General features: G+C 47.8%; 1 protein-coding gene across 1 annotated transcript in view; it reads left to right on the top strand.

Moving 5' to 3' along the window:
* Window positions 1-340: 340 nt before the first annotated feature.
* Window positions 341-20073, top strand: part of endou2 (endonuclease, polyU-specific 2) — a 36466-nt gene continuing 16733 nt past the window's right edge. Inside the window, exons 1-2 of the mRNA XM_068005304.1 lie at window positions 341-439; window positions 18846-18951. Of these exons, the coding sequence (XP_067861405.1) occupies window positions 341-439; window positions 18846-18951 (205 nt within the window). The remainder of the gene's footprint in view (window positions 440-18845; window positions 18952-20073) is intronic.

The following is a 20073-nucleotide window of genomic DNA, read 5'->3' as shown; positions in this document are numbered from 1 at the left end:
TACTATGAATGATAGTGGCCATGTGAGGCTATCCAGTCATAGGGCCAAGCCAGCTCCCCACCTGACACCAGCTGAGAGCACTGAGCACTGAGCAGGACTAGAGCTGAGACCTTCCTGCTTGGTGTGACTCTGTGACACATCACATGGTGCAGTTACCCTTGGGGCTAAGGGATAGCATGATTTCTATATTTAAAACTTATTCCCACATATCACTGAGAGATGGGGGTGACATTCTACCTCAGCTGGTGTAAAAAGACGGGCAGTGGTGGAGGGAACCCTTGTTAGGATACCAGCAGAATGTCCAATGGCATCTCAAACAGTATTTTCTGCTTTGTTTAGAATGGACAGCAATAGGGAACTATCAGACATTGCGCAGAGACTGTGGGACAATGATGTGAACAGACTTCAGCCGGGGATAGATTACAGGATCGACCTTCAGGTAGGTCAGAGTCAAAGGCAAGTTTATTTAGGAATTCTCCACAAACGCGATTTTGTTCCAACGAGCAGATTTTGTTTCCAGAGTGCTGGAAAAAGTGCTGGAAACCAATTGTTAATGTACACAAGGAGGAAGTTTCTCGTTTGGTCCTTCTCTCCAATCTGGCCTCAAGTCTCTCTGGTGCAAATCGTCTTAGAATCACAAATATTTCAGCTCAAAAGGAGGCCACTTGACCTGCTGTGCCAGTGCCAGTGGAATTGCCAGTGGAATTGGCAGTAGAATTGCTAGTGGAATTGCCAGTGCCAGTGACGTTGCCAGCTTCCCTTTGATGATCTCTACTCTAATCCCATTTCTCTGCTCTTTCCCTGAACCCATTAATAGCACCTTCCTATCTCTCCATTTTATCAAAAGGACAATGGTCAGTTCTTGTATGAATGTTCCTCCCTTGTCCCTCCTAAACATCCAAATCACCTCCCTGTCCCACCCATTCTCCCTCCTCCCTGTCCCACCCATTCTCCCTCCTCCCCGTCCCGCCCATTCTCCCTCCTCCCTGTCCCACCCATTCTCCCTCCTCCCTGTCCCACCCATTCTCCCTCCTCCCTGTCCCACCCATTCTCCCTCCTCCCTGTCCCACCCATTCTCCCTCCTCCCTGTCCCACCCATTCTCCCTCCTCCCTGTCCCGCCCATTCTCCCTCCTCCCTGTCCCACCCATTCTCCCTCCTCCCCGTCCCGCACACTCTCATAAGAGCATAAGAACATAAGAAATAGGAGCAGGTGTAGGCCCTACAGCCCCTCGAGCCTGCTCCGCCATTCAATCAGATCATGGCTGATCTTTGACCTCAACTCCACTTTCCCGCCCGATCCCCATATCCCTTCATTCCCCTAGAGTCCAAAAATCTATCGATCTCAGCCTTGAATATACTCAACGACTGAGCATCCACAGCCCCCTGGGGTAGAGAATTCCAAAGATTCACAACCCTCTGCGTGAAGAAATTCCTCCTCATCTCAGTCCTAAATGGCCGACCCCTTATCCTGTGACTATGCCCCCTAGTTCTAGATTCTCTGGCCAGGGGAAACAGCCTCTCAGCATCTACCCTGTCAAGCCCCCTCAGAATCTTATATGTTTCAATGAGATCACCTCTCATTCTTCTAAACTCCAGAGGGTATAGGCCCATTCTACTCAATCTCTCCTCATAGGACAACCCTCTCATCCCAGGAATTAATCCAGTGAACCTTCATTGCACTGCCTCCAAGGCAAGTATATCCTTCCTTAGATAAGGAGACCAAAACTGTACACAGTACTCCAGGTGAGGTCTCACTAAAGCCCTGTACAATTGTAGCAAGACTTCTTTACTCTTGTACTCCAACCCCCTTGCAATAAAGGCCAACATACCATTTGCCTTCCTAATTGCTTGCTGTACCTGCATGTTAACCTTTTTTTTCTTCTACCAGGACACCCAAGTCTCTCTGAACTCCAACATTTAATAGTTTCTCACCATTTAAAAAATATTCTGTTTTTCTATTCTTCCTACCAAAGTGAATAACCTCACATTTCCCCACATTATACTCCATCTGCCACCTTCTTGCCCACTCACTTAACTCACTATATCACTTTGCAGACTCTTTGTGTCCTCCTTCCAGCTTACTTTCCCACCTAGCTTTGTATCATCAGCAAACGTGGATACATTACACTCAGTCCCTTCATCTAAGTCATTAAATAGTAAATAGCTGAGGCCCAAGCACCGATCCTTGCTGCATCCCACTAGTTACAGCCTGCCAACCTGAAAATGACCCGTTTATCCCTATTCTCTGTTTTCTCTGCGTTAACCAATCCTCTATCCATGCTAATATATTACCTCCAACCCCATGAGTCCTTATCTTGTGTAACAACCTTTTATGTGGCACCTTATCGAATGCTTTTTGAAAATCCAAGTATACTACATCCACTGGTTCCCCTTTATCAACCTCAAAAAACTCTCATAAATTTGTTAAACATGATTTCCCTTTCATAAAACCATGTTGACTTGCCGAATCATATTATGTTACAAGTTCCTTACTGATGGATTCCAGCATTTTCCCGACGACTGATGTCAGGCTAACTGGCCTGTAGTTCCCTGTTTTCTCTCTCTCTCCTTTCTTGAATAGTGGGGTTGCATTTGCTACCTTCCAATCCACTGGGACTGTTCTAGAATCTAGGGAATTTAGGGAAGATCACAACCAATGCATCCACTGTTTCTGCAGCCACGTCTTTTAAAACCATAGGATGTAAGTCATCGGGTCCAGAAGATTTATTGGCTTTTAATCCCATTAATTTCTGTGGTACTTTTTCTTTACTAATAAAGTTCTCTAGATTCAGGAACTGTCCCTCTAGATTGGAAAATTGCAAATATCACTCTGCTTTTTAAGAAAGGAGAGAGAAGGAAACTGGGGAATTATAGACCAGTTAGCCTAACATCTGTTGTGGGGAAAATGCTGGGGTCTATAATTAAGGATAGGGTGACTGAACACCTCGAGAATTTTCAGTTAATCAGAGAGAGCCAGCATGGATTTGTGAAAGGTAGGTCGTGCCTGACAAACCTGATTGAATTTTTTGAAGAGGTGACTAAAGTAGTGGACAGGGGAATGTCAATGGATGTTATTTATATGGACTTCCAGAAGGCATTTGATAAGGTCCCGCATAAGAGACTGTTAGCTAAGATAGAAGCCCATGGAATCGAGGGAAAAGTACGGACTTGGTCAGGAAGTTGGCTGAGCGAAAGGCGACAGAGAGTAGGGATAATGGGAAGGTACTCACATTGGCAGGATGTGACTAGTGGAGTCCCGCAGGGATCTGTCTTGGGGCCTCAATTATTCACAATATTTATTAACGACTTAGATGAAGGCTCAGAAAGTCTCATATCTAAGTTTGCCGATGACACAAAGATTGGTGGCATTGTAAGCAGTGTAGATGAAAACATAAAATTACAAAGGGATATTGATAGATTAGGTGAATGGGCAAAACTGTGGCAAATGGAATTCAATGTAGACAAATGTGAGGTCATCCACTTTGGATCAAAAAAGGATAGAACAGGGTACTTTCTAAATGGTAAAAAGTTAAAAACAGTGGATGTCCAAAGGGACTTAGGGGTACAGGTGCATAGATCATTGAAGTGTCATGAACAGGTGCAGAAAATAATCAAGAAGGCAAATGGAATGCTGGCCTTTATATCTAGAGGACTAGAGTACAAGGGGGCAGAAGTTATGCTGCAGCTATACAAAACCCTGGTTAGACCGCACCTGGAGTACTGTGAGCAGTTCTGGGCACCGCACCTTCGGAAGGACATATTGGCCTTGGAGGGAGTGCAGCGTAAGTTTACTAGAATGATACCTGGACATCAAGGGTTAAGTTACGAGGAGAGATTACACAAATTGGGGTTGTATTCTCTGGAGTTTCGAAGGTTAAGGGGTGATCTGATCGAAGTTTATAAGATATTAAGGGGAACGGATAGGGTGGATAGAGAGAAACTATTTCCGCTGGTTGGGGATTCTAGGAGCAGGGGGCACAGTCTAAAAATTAGAGCCAGACCTTTCAGGAGCGAGATTAGAAAACATTTCTACACACAAAGGGTGGTAGAAGTTTGGAACTCTCTTCCGCAAATGGCAATTGATACTAGCTCAATTGCTAAATTTAAATGTGAGATAGATAGCTTTTTGGCAACCAAAGGGATTAAGGGATATGGGCCAAAGGCAGGTATATGGAGTTAGATCACAGATCAGCCATGATCTTATCAAATGGCGGAGCAGGCACGAGCGGCTGAATGGCCTACTCCTGTTCTTATGTTCCTATTAATTACTTTAAGTTCCTCCCTCTCATTAGACCCTTGGTTCCCCACTATTTCAGGTGTGTTTTTTGTGCCTTCGACCATGAAGACAGATACAAAATATTTGTTTAATGTTTCTGCCATTTCCTGATTCCCCATTATAATTTCTCCTGTCTCAGCCTCTAAGTGACGAAAGTTTACTTTTGCTACTCTCTTCCTTTTTACATACCTGTAGAAGCTCTTACAATTTTTATATTTCTTGCCAGTTTACTCTCATTCTACTTTCTCCTTTTTTATCAATTTTTTGGTCATCCTTTGCCGGTTTCTAAAACTCTCCCAATCCTCAGGCTTACTACTCTTCTTGGCAACATTATAAGCCTCTTCTTTTAATCTAACACTGTCCTTAACTTCTTTATTTAGCCATGAATGGATCACTTTTCCGTGGAGTTTTTATTTCTTAATGGAATGTATATTCGTTGAGAATTATGAATTTTTTTTTAATGTTTGCCATTGCTTATCTACCATCATATCTTTTAATCTAATTTCTCAATCTACCTTAGCCAACTCGCCCCTCATACCTAAGTAATCGGCTTTATTTAAGTTTGAAACTCTGGTTTCGGACTTAAGGATGTCACTCTCCAGCTCAATGTGAAATTCTATCAGATTATGATCACTCTTCCCCAGAGGATCCTTTACTGTGAGATTACTAATTAGCCCTTTCTCATTACATAATACAAGATCTAAAATAGCCTGTTCCCTGGTTGGTTCCACAATGTACTTTTCCAGGAAACTATCTCAAAAGCATTCCATGAAATCGTCCTCGAAACTAACTTTGCCAATTTGATTTACCCAGAATATATGATGATTAAAGTCCCCAACGATTATTGCATTACCTTTGTTATGAGCACCTCTTATTTCTTGATTGATACTCTGCCCAACAGTATAACTACTGTAAGGGGGCCTATAAACTCCCACCAGTGCTTTCTGCCCCTTGTTATTTCTTATCTCCTCCCATACTGATTCTATAAGGAGCAGGAGTAGGCCATTCGGCCCCTCGAGACTGCTCCGCCATTTAATGAGATCATGGCTGATCTAATTTTTACCTCAACTCCACTTTCCTGCCATTTTCCCATATCCTTTGACTCCTTTGCTGATCAAAAATTTGTCGGCCTTGAATGTATTCAATGACTCGGCCTCCACAGCTTTTTGGGGTAAAGAATTCCAAAGATTCACGACCCTCTGGGAGAAGAAATTCCTCCTCATTTCCGTCTTAAACGGGCGACCCCTTATTCTGAGACTATGCCCCATAGTTTTAGATTCCCCCATGAGGGGTAACATCCTCTCAGCATCTACCCTATCGAGTCCCCTCAGAATCTTGTATGTTTCAATAAGGTCTCCCCTCATTCTTCGAAACTCCAATGAGTATAGACCCAACCTGTTCAATCTTTCCTCATAAGACAACCCTTCCATACCCGGAATCAACCTAGTGAACCTTCTCTGAACTGCCTCCAATGCAAGTATGTCCTTCCTTAAATAAGGGCACCAGAACTGTACGCAGTACCCCCAACACCATGAGCTCTTATCTTGTGCAGTAACCTTTTATGTGGCACCTTATCGAATGCCTTTTGGAAATCCAAATATACTGCATCCATTGGTTCCCCTTTATCCACCCTGCCCGTTACTTCCTCAAAGAACTCTAATAAATTTGTCAGACATGATTTCCCCTTCATAAAACCATGTTGACTCTCCTTGATTGTATTATGAGTCTCCAAATGTCCTGCTACTACTTCCTTAATAATGGATTCCAGCATTTTCCCAATGACAGATGTTAGGCTAACTGGTCTGTAGTTACCTGCTTTCTGTCTCACTCCCTTCTTGAATAGGGGTGTTACGTTTGCGGTTTTCCAATCCGCTGGGACCTTTCCAGAATCTAGTGAATTCTGGAAGATTACAACCAATGCATCCACTATCTCTGTAGCCACTTCCTTTAAGACCCTCGGATGCAAGCCATCAGGCCCAGGGGACTTGTCAGCCTTTAGACCCATTAGTTTACCGAGTACTTTTTCTCCAGTGATAGTGATTGTTTTTAGTTCCTCCCTCCCCTTTGCCCCTTGATTTTCTACTATTATTGGTATATTATTAGTGTCTTCAACTGTGAAGACAGATACAAAATATCTGTTCAATTCCTCTGCCATTTCCTTGTTTTCCATTATTATTTCCCCAGTCTCATCCTCTAAGGGACCAATGTTTACTTTAGCTACCCTCTTCCTTTTTATATATTTGTGGAAGCTTTTACTGTCAGTTTTTATATTTCTTGCTAGTTTACTCTCATAATTTATTTTCTCCCTCTTTATTATTCTTTTAGTCATCCTTTGCTGGTTTTTAAAGTTTTCCCAATCTTCGGGCTTATCAGTAATCTTTGCCATGTTGTCTGCTTTTTCTTTTAACCTGATACCATCCTTGACTTCCCTAGTTAGCCATGGTTGGTTCACCCTTATTGTGGAGTTTTTCCTCCTCACAGGGATATATTTTTGTTGTGAGTCATAAAATATCTTTTTAAATGTTTGCCACTGTTTATCCACCGTCATACCATCTAATCTGTTTACCCAGTCCACTTTAGCCAATTCCACCCTCATTCCTTTATAATTGCCCTTATTTAAGTTTAATCTGGTAGTTTCAGACCCAAGATCCTCGCTCTCAAACTGGATGTGAAATTCTATCATGTTATGATCACTGCTTCCCAGGGGATCCTTTACTTTGCGATCATTAATTAATCCTGTTTCGTTCCCCATTACCAGATCCAAAATGGCCTGTTCCCTGGTTGGTTCCCTGACGTATTGGGGTACGGCAGCATAGTGGTTATGTTACTGGGCTAGTAATCCAGAGGCCTGGACTAAAATCCAGAGTCATGAGTTCAAATCCCGCCACGGCAGCTGGCGAATTTAAATTCAATTAATTAATTAAAATTCAATTAATTAAATAAAAATCTGGAATTAAAATACTAGTATCAGTGATGGTGGCCATGAAACTACCGGATTGTCGTAAAAACCCATCTGGTTCACTAATGTCCTTTAGGGAAGGAAACCTGCCGCCCTTACCCGGTCTGGCCTATATGTGACTCCAGACCCAGAGCAATGTGGTTGATTCTTAATTGCCCTCTGAAATGGCCTAGCAAGCCACTCAGTTGTAAAATCTCGCTACGAAAAGTCATAATAAGAATAAAACCGGACGGACCACCCGGCATCGGACCACTCGGCACCGGACACGACAACGGCAAAACACCAAGCCCAGTCGACCCTGCAAGGTCCTCCTTACTAACATCTGGGGACTTGTGCCAAAATTGGGAGAGCTGTCCCACAGACTAGTCAAGCAACAGCCTGACATAGCCATACTCACAGAATCATATCTTTCAGCCAACGTCCCAGACTCTTCCATCACCATCCCTGGGTATGTCCTGTCCCACCGGCAGGACAGACCCACCAGAGGTGGCGGTACAGTGATATACAGTCAGGAGGGAGTGGCCCTGGGAGTCCTCAACATTGACTCTGGACCCCATGAAATCTCATGGCATCAGGTCAAACGATGGGCAAGGAAACCTCCTGCTGATTACCACCTACCGCCCTCCCTCAGCTGATGAATCAGTCCTCCTCCATGTTGAGCACCACTTGGAGGAAGCACTGAGGGTAGCAAGGGCACAGAATGTACTCTGGGTGGGGGACTTCAATGTCCATCACCAAGAGTGGCTCGGTAGCACCACTACTGACCGAGCTGGCCGAGTCCTGAAGGACATAGCTGCTAGACTGGGCCTGCGGCAGGTGGTGAGCGAACCAACACGAGGGAAAAACTTACTTGACCTCGTCCTCACCAATCTACCTGTCGCAGATGCATCTGTCCATGACAGTATTGGTAGGAGTGACCACCGCACAGTCCTCGTGGAGATGAAATCCCGTCTTCGCACTGAGGACACCATCCAACGTGTTGTGTGGCACTACCACCGTGCTAAATGGGATAGATTCAGAACAGATCTAGCAGCTCAAAACTGGGCATCCATGAGGCGCTGTGGGCCATCAGCAGCAGCAGAATTGTATTCCAGCACAATCTGTAACCTCATAGCCCGGCATATTCCTCACTCTACCATTACCAACAAGCCAGGGGATCAACCCTGGTTCAATGAGGAGTGTAGAAGAGCATGCCAGGAGCAGCACCAGGCGTACCTAAAAATGAGGTGCCAACCTGGTGAAGCTACAACTCAGGACTACATGCGTGCTAAACAACAGAAGCAACATGCTATAGACAGAGCTAAGCGATTCCACAACCAACGGATCAGATCAAAGCTCTGCAGTCCTGCCACATCCAGTCGTGAATGGTGGTGGACAATTAAACAACTAACGGGAGGAGGAGGCTCTGCAAACATCCCCATTCTCAATGATGGCGGAGTCCAGCACGTGAGTGCAAAAGACAAGGCTGAAGCGTTTGCAACCATCTTCAGCCAGAAGTGCCGAGTGGATAATCCATCTCAGCCTCCTCCCGATATCCCCACCATCACGGAAGCCAGTCTTCGGCCAATTCGATTCACTCCACGTGATATCAAGAAACGGCTGAGTGCACTGGATACAGCAAAGGCTATGGGCCCCGACAACATCCCAGCTGTAGTGCTGAAGACTTGTGCTCCAGAACTAGCTGCGCCTCTAGCCAAGCTGTTCCAGTACAGCTACAACACTGGCATCCACCCGACAATGTGGAAAATTGCCCAGGTATGTCCTGTCCACAAAAAGCAGGACAAATCCAATCCGGCCAATTACCGCCCCATCAGTCTACTCTCAATCATCAGCAAAGTGATGGAAGGTGTCATCGACAGTGCTATCAAGCGGCACTTACTCACCAATAACCTGCTCACCGATGCTCAGTTTGGGTTCCGCCAGGACCACTCGGCTCCAGACCTCATTACAGCCTTGGTCCAAACATGGACAAAAGAGCTGAATTCCAGAGGTGAGGTGAGAGTGACTGCCCTTGACATCAAGGCAGCATTTGACCGAGTGTGGCACCAAGGAGCCCTCGTAAAATTGAAGTCAATGGGAATCAGGGGGAAAACTCTCCAGTGGCTGGAGTCATACCTAGCACAAAGGAAGATGGTAGTGGTTGTTGGAGGCCAATCATCTCAGCCCCAGGGCATTGCTGCAGGAGTTCCTCAGGGCAGTGTCCTAGGCCCAACCATCTTCAGCTGCTTCATCAATGACCTTCCCTCCATCATAAGGTCAGAAATGGGGATGTTCGCTGATGACTGCACAGTGTTCAGTTCCATTCGCAACCCCTCAGATAATGAAGAAGTCCGAGCCTGCATGCAGCAAGACCTGGACAACATCCAGGCTTGGGCTGATAAGTGGCAAGTAACATTCGCGCCAGATAAGTGCCAGGCAATGACAATCTCCAACAAGAGAGAGAGTCTAACCACCTCCCCTTGACATTCAACGGCATTACCATCGCCGAATCCCCCACCATCAACATCCTGGGGGTCACCATTGACCAGAAACTTAACTGGACCAGCCATATAAATACTGTGGCTACGAGAGCAGGTCAGAGGCTGGGTATTCTGCGGCGAGTGACTCACCTCCTGACTCCCCAAAGCCTTTCCACCATCTACAAGGCACAAGTCAGGAGTGTGATGGAATACTCTCCACTTGCCTGGATGAGTGCAGCTCCAACAACACTCAAGAAGCTCGACACCATCCAAGATAAAGCAGCCCGCTTGATTGGCACCCCATCCACCACCCTAAACATTCACTCCCTTCACCACCGGCGCACTGTGGCTGCAGTGTGCACCATCCACAGGATGCACTGCAGCAACTCGCCAAGGCTTCTTCGACAGCACCTCCCAAACCCGCGACCTCTACCACCTAGAAGGACAAGGGCAGCAGGCGCATGGGAACAACACCACCTGCACGTTCCCCTCCAAGTCACACACCATCCCGACTTGGAAATATATCGCCGTTCCTTCATCGTCGCTGGGTCAAAATCCTGGAACTCCCTTCCTAACAGCACTGTGGGAGAACCGTCACCACACGGACTGCAGCGGTTCAAGAAGGCGGCTCACCACCACCTTCTCAAGGGCAATTAGGGATGGGCAATAAATGCCGGCCTCGCCAGCGATGCCCACATCCCGTGAACGAATAAAAAAAAAAAAAAAAGAAACAGTCCCTAATACACTCTATGAACTCCTCCTCAGGGCTACTTTTGCCAATTTGATTTGTCCAATCTATGTGAAAGTTAAAATCGCCCATGATTATTGCATTACCTTTTTTACAAGCCCCCCTTATTTCCTGATTAATATTTTGCCCTACAGTGTAGCTACTGTTAGGGGGCCTATATACTACTCCCACCAGTGATTTCTTTCCCTTGCTATTTCTTACCTCCACCCAAATTGATTCAACATCTTGATCTTCTGAGCCAAGATCATTTCTCACTATTATACCAATTTCATCCTTTATTAACAGAGATACCCCACCACCTTTACCTTTTTTCCTAGCCTTCCGAAGTGTTAAATAATCCTGAATATTTAGCTCCCAACCTTGGTCACCTTGCAACCACGTCTCTGTAATGACCAGGAAGAAATGAATTCTACTTCCTGATCTTCCGAGCCATGATCATTTCTCACCACTGTCCTTATCTGATCCTTTATTATCAGGGCTACCCCCACCCCCCTCCCATTTTCCATTTTGTCTGTCTTTCCAAAACGTCAAGTACCCTGGAATATTTAGTTCCCAATCTTGGTCACCCTGCCACCATGTCTCTGTAATGGCCATCAGATCAAACCCATTTATCTCTATTTGTGTCACGAAATTGTCGATCTTGTTACAACTGCTTCGTGCATTCAGATAAAGCGCCTTTAATTTTAACTTTTTACCATTGGTCCCTGATGTGACCTCATTCGCTGATGCACTATTACCGTTAAACTCTGTGCCCCTTCCTGTCTCACTCTCTTTATCTTTACCCAAATCACTACACTGCTCTATGGCCTTGACTTTTCTCTTTAGATTTATAAATTTCCCCTCGCCTGACCCCTTCCCCCACTTTTTATTTTAAAGCCCTATCTACAGCCCTAGTTATTCGATTCTCCAGGATACCAGTCCCAGCCTGGTCTAAGTGGAGCCCATCCCAACGGAACAGCTCCCTCTTTCCCCAGTATTGGCGCCAGTACCCCATGAATCGAACCCCCTGTCTCCCACACACACACATGTCTCCCTCCTCCCCCTCCCCGTCCCTCACTCTCTCCCTCCTCCCCGTCCCTCACTCTCTCCCTCCTCCCCGTCCCTCACTCTCTCCCTCCTCCCCATCCCCGTCCCTCACTCTCTCCCTCCTCCCCGTCCCTCACTCTCCCTCCCTCCTCCCCGTCCCTCACTCTCTCTCCCTCCTCCCCGTCCCTCACTCTCTCCCTCCTCCCCGTCCCTCACTCTCCCCCTCCTCCCCGTCCCTCACTCTCTCTCCCCCTCCCCGTCCCTCACTCTCTCCCTCCTCCCCGTCCCTCACTCTCTCCCTCCTCCCCGTCCCTCACTCTCTCCCTCCTCCCCGTCCCTCACTCTCTCCCTCCTCCCCGTCCCTCACTCTCTCCCTCCTCCCCGTCCCTCACTCTCTCCCTCCTCCCCGTCCCTCACTCTCTCCCTCCTCCCCGTCCCTCACTCTCTCCCTCCTCCCCGTCCCTCACTCTCTCCCTCCTCCCCGTCCCTCACTCTCCCTCCCTCCTCCCCGTCCCTCACTCTCTCTCCCTCCTCCCCATCCCTCACTCTCTCCCTCCTCCCCGTCCCTCACTCTCCTCCTCCTCCCCGTCCCTCACTCTCTCTCCCCCTCCCCGTCCCTCACTCTCTCCCTCCTCCCCATCCCACACTCTCCCTCCCTCCTCCCCGTCCCTCACTCTCCCCCTCCACCCCGTCCCTCACTCTCTCTCCCCCTCCCCGTCCCTCACTCTCTCCCTCCTCCCCGTCCCTCACTCTCTCCCTCCTCCCCGTCCCTCACTCTCTCCCTCCTCCCCGTCCCTCACTCTCTCCCTCCTCCCCATCCCTCACTCTCTCCCTCCTCCCCGTCCCTCACTCTCTCCCTCCTCCCCGTCCCTCACTCTCTCCCTCCTCCCCGTCCCTCACTCTCTCCCTCCTCCCCGTCCCTCACTCTCTCCCTGCTCCCCGTCCCTCACTCTCTCCCTCCTCCCCGTCCCTCACTCTCCCTCCTCCACGTCCCTCACACTCTCTCCCTCCTCCCCGTCCCTCACTCTCTCCCTCCTCCCCGTCCCTCACTCTCCCTCTCTCCTCCCCGTCCCTCACTCTCCCTCCCTCCTCCCCGTCCCTCACTCTCCCTCTCTCCTCCCCGTCCATCACTCTCTCTCCCTCCTCCCCGTCCCTCACTCTCCCTCCTCCCCGTCCCTCACTCTCCCTCCTCCCCGTCCCTCACTCTCCCTCTCTCCTCCCCGTCCCTCACTCCCTCCCTCCTCCCTGTCCCTCACTCTCTCCCTCCTCCCCATCCCTCACTCTCTCCCCCTCCCCATCCCTCACTCTCTCCCTCCTCCCCGTCCCTCACTCTCCCTCTCTCCTCCCTGTCCCTCACTCCCTCCCTCCTCCCTGTCCCTCACTCTCTCCCTCCTCCCCATCCCTCACTCTCTCCCCCTCCCCATCCCTCACTCCCTCCCTCCTCCCTGTCCCTCACTCTCTCCCTCCTCCCCATCCCTCACTCTCTCCCTCCTCCCCATTCCTCACTCTCCCTCTCTCCTCCCCGTCCCTCACTCCCTCCCTCCTCCCTGTCCCTCACTCTCTCCCTCCTCCCCGTCCCTCACTCTCCCTCCTCCCCGTCCCTCACTCTCCCTCCTCCCCGTCCCTCACTCTCCCTCTCTCCTCCCCGTCCCTCACTCCCTCCCTCCTCCCTGTCCCTCACTCTCTCCCTCCTCCCCATCCCTCACTCTCTCCCTCCTCCCCATCCCTCACTCTCCCTCCCTCCTCCCCATCCCTCACTCTCCCTCCCTCCTCCCCGTCCCTCACTCTCTCCCTCCTCCCTGTCCCTCACTCTCTCCCTCCTCCCCATCCCTCACTCCCTCTCTCCTCCCCGTCCCTCACTCTCTCCCCCTCCCCATCCCTCACTCCCTCCCTCCTCCCTGTCCCTCACTCTCTCCCTCCTCCCCATCCCTCACTCTCTCCCCCTCCCCATCCCTCACTCCCTCTCTCCTCCCCGTCCCTCACTCTCTCCCCCTCCCCATCCCTCACTCCCTCTCTCCTCCCTGTACCTCACTCTCTCCCTCCTCCCCATCCCTCACTCTCTCCCCCTCCCCATCCCTCACTCCCTCTCTCCTCCCCATCCCTCACTCTCTCCCCCTCCCCATCCCTCACTCCCTCCCTCCTCCCCATCCCTCACTCTCCCTCCCTCCTCCCCGTCCCTCACACTCTCTCCCTCCTCCCCATCCCTCACTCTCCCTCCCTCCTCCCCGTCCCTCACTCTCCCTCCTCCCTGTCCCTCACACTCTCTCCCTCCTCCCCATCCCTCACTCTCCCTCCCTCCTCCCCATCCCTCACTCTCCCTCCCTCCTCCCCGTCCCTCACTCTCTCCCTCCTCCCCGTCCCTCACTCTCCCTCCTCCCCGTCCCTCACACTCTCTCCCTCCTCCCCGTCCCTCACTCTCCCTCCTCCCCGTCCCTCACTCTCTCCCTCCTCCCCGTCCCTCACTCTCCCTCTCTCCTCCCCGTCCCTCACTCTCTCCCTCCTCCCCGTCCCTCACTCTCCCTCCTCCCCGTCCCTCACTCTCCCTCTCTCCTCCCCGTCCCTCACTCTCCCTCCTCCCCGTCCCTCACTCTCCCTCCTCCCCGTCCCTCACTCTCTCCCTCCTCCCCGTCCCACGCCCTCTCCCCCCTCCCTGCATCCTCACTTTGCTGAAATCAAGACACATTGCACAGTCTGGGTGAATTGCCCTTGAGAGGATGGTTCACGTCGAGGGCAATTCGGGATGGGCAGTAAATGCCGGCCTTGCCTGCGACGCCCACATCCCATGAACGAATAAAAAAAAGTCTCTTCATTCTGACCGAGAACTTCAAAACGGTGGAATTCCTCACCTTCCTCGGTCTTCCCTTCGTCCTACGATCTTGGCCTCACCCAATCACTGCTTCTTCACTTGTCTTCTCTCCTCTTCTTTTCACCCTCACTGTTGTCCACGATCATGAGCGTCAGCCCCTCAGAGGTTTCTCAATAATGAAAAGAGTCTGTCATTCTCCTCAGAGAAGCTTCATCACTGAAAGTCTTCATTGGTGCAAGACTTGCTGGATGGAGGATGATGCAATTTTCATTATAACTTTGGCTTTTGTAAAGTGATTGCAAGGTCGTTCACAAGGGATTGTGCCACAGTGGTTGTGTACAGATGATGAAGCATGTGGCTTCAGTCAGCAGCTGCACAGGGAGTGTTTACAAATGAGGCTGTAGGTGACACTATTGTATTAAAAAGCAGACCTCAAAGGTAATAATCTCTGGATTATTCATGGGGCACTGGGCACCAGTAATGGGGAAAGTGGGAGCTGTACTGTTGGGATGGCCTTCATCTGAACCGTGCTGGGGCCAGTGTTCTGGTTGATCGTATAACTAGGGCGGTAGAGAAGGCTTTAAACTAAATAGTGGGGGCGAGAGATCAAGTAAGGGAAGATGTGATTAATTAAAGAAAGAAAACAAGGCAAGAGAGCAAGGTGGCAATAAGGGAAATGATAATCAGAGGGTGGCAGGAAGGGACAGAGCGTGCAAACTTAAGAGTGCGCCAGCAGATAAGGCTAGAGATTGCAAAAATAGCAAAAAGACAGCACTAAAGGCTTTGCATCTGAATGCGTGTAGCATTCGTAACAAAATGGATGAATTGACAGCTCAAATAGAAATAAATATGTACGATCTGAGAGCCATCACAGAGACATGGCTGCAAGATGACAAAGGCTGGAACCTGAATATTCAAGGGTACTTGACATTTCGGAAGGACAGGAAGCTCGGAAAAGGTGGAGGGGTCGCTCTGTTAATTAAGGATGACATGAGTACAATAGAGAGAAATGACCTTAGTTCTAAAGACCAAGATGTAGAATCATTTTGGGTAGAGATAAGAAATAGTAAAGGCAAGAAGTCACTTGTGGGAGTAGTTTATAGGCCCCCTAACAGTAACCACACTGTAGGACAGGGTATACAGGAAGAAATAATGGAGGCTTGTGAGAAAGGAACAGAGATAATCATGGGTGATTTTAATCTACACATAGATTGGAAGAATCTGATTGGCAAAGGTAGCCTGGAAGATGATTTCATAGAGTGCTTTCAGGACTGTTTCTTAGAGCAGCACGTTCTAGAGCCAACCAGAGAGCAGGATATTCTAGATCTGGTAATGTGAAATGAGACAGGGTTAATTTATGACCTCATTATAAAGGAGCCTCTAGGTAGCAGTGATCACAATATGATTGAATTTCGCATTCAGTTTGAGGGAGAGAAGAGTAAGTCTAAGACTCGTGTTTTAAACTTAAATAAGGGCAATTATGAGGGCATGAAGACAGAGCTGGCTAAAGTGAGCTGGGAAATTAGGTTAAGGGATAGGTCAGTAGAGATGCAGTGGCAGACATTTAATGAGATATTTCATAACACTCAGCAAAGATACATTCCAGTGAGAAAGAAGGACTCGAGGGGAAGGACGTACCATCCGTGGCTAACTAAGGAAGTTAAAGATAGTATCAAATTGAAAGAAAAAGCATACAATTCCACGAAGATTAGTGGCAGGTCAGAAGACTGGACAGAATATAAAAAACAGCAAAGAATGACTAAAAGAATAATAAGGAGGGAGAAATTAGAGTACGAGAGAAAGCTAGCTAGAAATATAAAAACAGATAGTAAGAGTTTCTCCAGGTATTTAAAAAGGAAAAGAGTAAGTAAAGTGAGCATTGGTCCTCTAGAGAGTGAGTCTGGGGAATTAATAATGGAGAATAAGGACATGGCGGATGAACTGAACAGATATTTTGCGTCCGTCTTCACTGTAGAGGATACAAATAACATGCCAGGAATAATTGTGAATCAAGAGGTGAAAGGGAGGGAGGAACTTAAAACATTTACAATCACCAGGGAAAGGGTTCTGAAAAAAATTATTAGAACTAAAAGCTGACAAGTCCCCAGGTCCTGACAGACGTCATCCTAGGATTTTAAAAGAAGAGGCTGCAGAGATAGTAGATGCATTGGTATTAATTTTCCAAAATTCCCTAGATTCTGGAAGGGTCCCATCAGATTGGAAAATAGCGAATGTAACTCCTCTATTCAAGAAAGGAGGGAGACAGAAAGCAGGAAACTACAGGCCAGTTAGCTTAACATCTGTCATCGGGAAAATGCTAGAATCTATTATTAAGGAGGTTATAGCAGGGCACTTAGAAAATCTCAATGCAATCAGGCAGAGTCAACACGGCTTTGTGAAAGGGAAATCATGTTTTACTAATTTATTAAAGTTCTTTGAGGAAGTAACAAGCAATGCGGATAAAGGGGATCCTGTGGATGTGGTGTACTTGGATTTCCAGAAGGCTTTTGACAAGGAACCACATTAAAGGCTACTACACAAAATAAGAGCTCATGGTGTAGGGGGTAACATATTAGCATGGATAAAGGATTGGTTAGAGAACAGGAAACTGAGAGTAGGGATAGGTGGGTCATTTTCAGGTTGGCAAGATGTAACGAGTGGAGTGCCACAGGGATCAGTGCTTGGGCCTCAACTATTTACAATCTTTATCAATGACTTGGATGAAGGGACCGAATGTATGGTTGCTAAATTTGCTGATGGTACAAAGGTAGGTAGGAAAGTAAGTTGTGAAGAGGACATAAGGAGTACACAAAGGGATATGGATAGGTTAAGTGAGTGGGCAAAAATTTGGCAGATGGAGTATAATGTGAGAAAATGTGAACTTGTCCACTTTGGCAGGAGGAATAGAAAAGCAGTATATTATTTAAATGGAGAGAGAGTGTAGAACTATGAGGTACAGAGGGATCTGGGTGTCCCAGTACATGAATCACAAAAAGTTAGTATGCAGGTACAGCAAGTGATTAGGCAGGCAAATGGAATGTTGTCATTTATTGTAAGGGGAATGGAATATAAAAGTAGAGATGTTTTGCTACAGTTGTACAGGGCATTGGTGAGACCACATCTAGAATACTGTGCGCAGTTTTGGTCTCCTTATTTAAGAAAGGACATAATTGCTTTAGAGGCGGTTCAGAGAAGGTTCACTCGACTGATTCCTGGGATGAGGGGGTTGTCGTATGAGGAAAGGTTGGACAGGTTGGGCCTGTAAACACTGGAGTTTAGAAGAATGAGAGGTGATCTTACTGAAACATATGAGATCCTGAGGGGTCTTGAAGGGGTAGATGCTGAGGGGATGTTTCCCTTGTGGGAGAGACTAGAACTAGGGGCCACAGTTTAAAAATAAGGGGTCTCCCATTTAAGACGGAGATGAGGAGAATTTTTTCTCTCTGAGGGTCGTGAGTCTGTGGAACTCCCTTCCCCAGAGAGCGGTGGAGGCAGGGTCACTGAATATTTTTAAGGCTGAGTTAGATAGATTCCTGATTAACAAGGGAGTCAAAGGTTATAGTAGGTAGACAGGAAAGCAGGTTGAGGTCACAATCAGATCAGCCATGATCTTATCAAATGGCAGAGCAGGCTCGAGAGGCCGAACGGCGTACTCCTGCTCTTAATTCATATTTTCATATGTACAGAAAAACAACTTCTAAAGAATGTTTTGAGAGGGTAAATAATGAAAGATTGGTCAAACTGGTTGGAGAATCAGTAACAAGGAGCGGAGGTGCCGTCTTTCAGGTGAGCCCTTTCAGGTGGACGTATAGATGCATTTAAGGGAAAGCTAAATAAACACATGAGAGAGAAAGGAATAGAAGGATATGCCAATAGGGTGAGATGAAGAGATGTGGGAGGAGGCTCGTATGGAGCATAAACACCGGCATGAACCTGTTGGGCCGAATGGCCTGTTTCTGTGCTGTAAATTCAATGTAATTCTATGTAAAAGATCCCATGACACCATTCAAAGAAGATCTCTCCGATATCTTGGCCAATATTTATCCCTCAACCACCATCACTAAAAAAGATCGCCTGGTCATTATCGCATTGATGTTGTGGGATCTTGCTGTGCTCAAATTGGCTGCTGCGTTTCCCAAATTACAACAGTGACAACAGTACAAAATGTACTTCATTGGCTGTAAAGCGCTTTGGGACATCCTGAGGTCATGAAAGGCGCTATATAAATGCAAGTCTTTCTTTCAGACTGAGGATTACCACTGGAACAATGAAAGAGGAAGTTGGAAGGAACCTTTTCACAGAGGATCATTAGAACATGGGTCCCTTGCAAGGGGCTTTACCTCTATTGAGGTCAACACATGAAAATTTAGAAGGGAATTGGGTAAGGATTGAAAAAGGAAGAATATAAATGAATAGAGGAAAAGGGCAGGGAAAGGGGATTAGTGCAGACACTGTCAGTTGAAGAACTAGCACTGGCACAGGCACGATGGGCTGAATGGCCTCCACCTGTGCAGTAATTTCTATGGTTCTATACAAGTCAGCCCCTTCTCTTTATCGTTGTTACCTACAGGAGAAAGCTAGACAAACATTACCCAACACAGACATCGCTGACGGACCATCACTCCCATTGTTTCTGTTTGTGAACGAGGACATTTTCAAAAAGAAAACATTTTCAGGTATGATCTGAGCCCTCGGTTACAAAATCAACAGGAGAACTCCAAGCAATGATCGGATTCAGTGACAGTGTTACAGGTTGAAAGTCCAAAGTGAGAAAAGGACATTCAGCCCATCTACCCCGCTACACGCAAAGCACACACATGAATACTGTAACATGGACAACGCCCAACAACCCCACTACATGCAAAGCACACACATGAACAATGTAACATGGACCCCTCTCACCTACCCCACTACATGCAAAGCACACACATGAACACTGTAACATGGACCCCTTTGACCTACCCCTCTACATGCAAAGCACACACATGAACACTGTAACATGGACCCCTCTCACCTACCCCACTACATGCAAAGCACACACATGAACACTGTAACATGGACCCCTTTGACCTACCCCACTACATGCAAAGCACACACATGAACACTGTAACATGGACCCCTTTGACCTACCCCACTACATGAAAAGCACACACATGAACAATGTAACATGGACCACTCCCACCAGTTTTTGGTCTTATACTTTAAATTCCTTTAACAACCTACCCTTAAAGAAAAAAAGCCGCCTTCTTGAACCGCTGCAGTCCGTGTGGTGACGGTTCTCCCACAGTGCTGTTAGGAAGGGAGTTCCAGGATTTTGACCCAGTGACGATGAAGGAACGGCGATATATTTCCAAGTCGGGATGGTGTGTGATTTGGAGGGGAACGTGCAGGTGGTGTTGTTCCCATGTACCTGCTGCTCTTGTCCTTCTAGGTGGTAGAGGTCGTGGGTTTGGGAGGTGCTGTCGAAGAAGCCTTGGCGAGTTGCTGCAGTGCATCCTGTGGATGGTACACACTGCAGCCACAGTGCGCCGGTGGTGAAGGGAGTGAATGTTTAGGGTGGTGGATGAGGTGCCAATCAAGAGGGCTGCTTTGTCCTGGATGGTGTCGAGCATCTTGAGTGTTGTTGGAGCTGCACTCATCCAGGCAAGTGGAGAGTATTCCATCACACTCCTGACTTGTGCCTTGTAGATGGTGGAAAGGCTTTGGGGAGTCAGGAGGTGAGTCACTCGCCGCAGAATAGCCAGCCTCTGACCTGCTCTTGTAGCCACAGTATTTATATGGCTGGTCCAGTTAAGTTT

This window comes from Heptranchias perlo, chromosome 24 (genome assembly GCF_035084215.1).
Source record: "Heptranchias perlo isolate sHepPer1 chromosome 24, sHepPer1.hap1, whole genome shotgun sequence".
Classification (NCBI taxonomy): domain Eukaryota; kingdom Metazoa; phylum Chordata; class Chondrichthyes; order Hexanchiformes; family Hexanchidae; genus Heptranchias; species Heptranchias perlo.
This window is presented reverse-complemented; position numbering and strand designations above follow the sequence as displayed.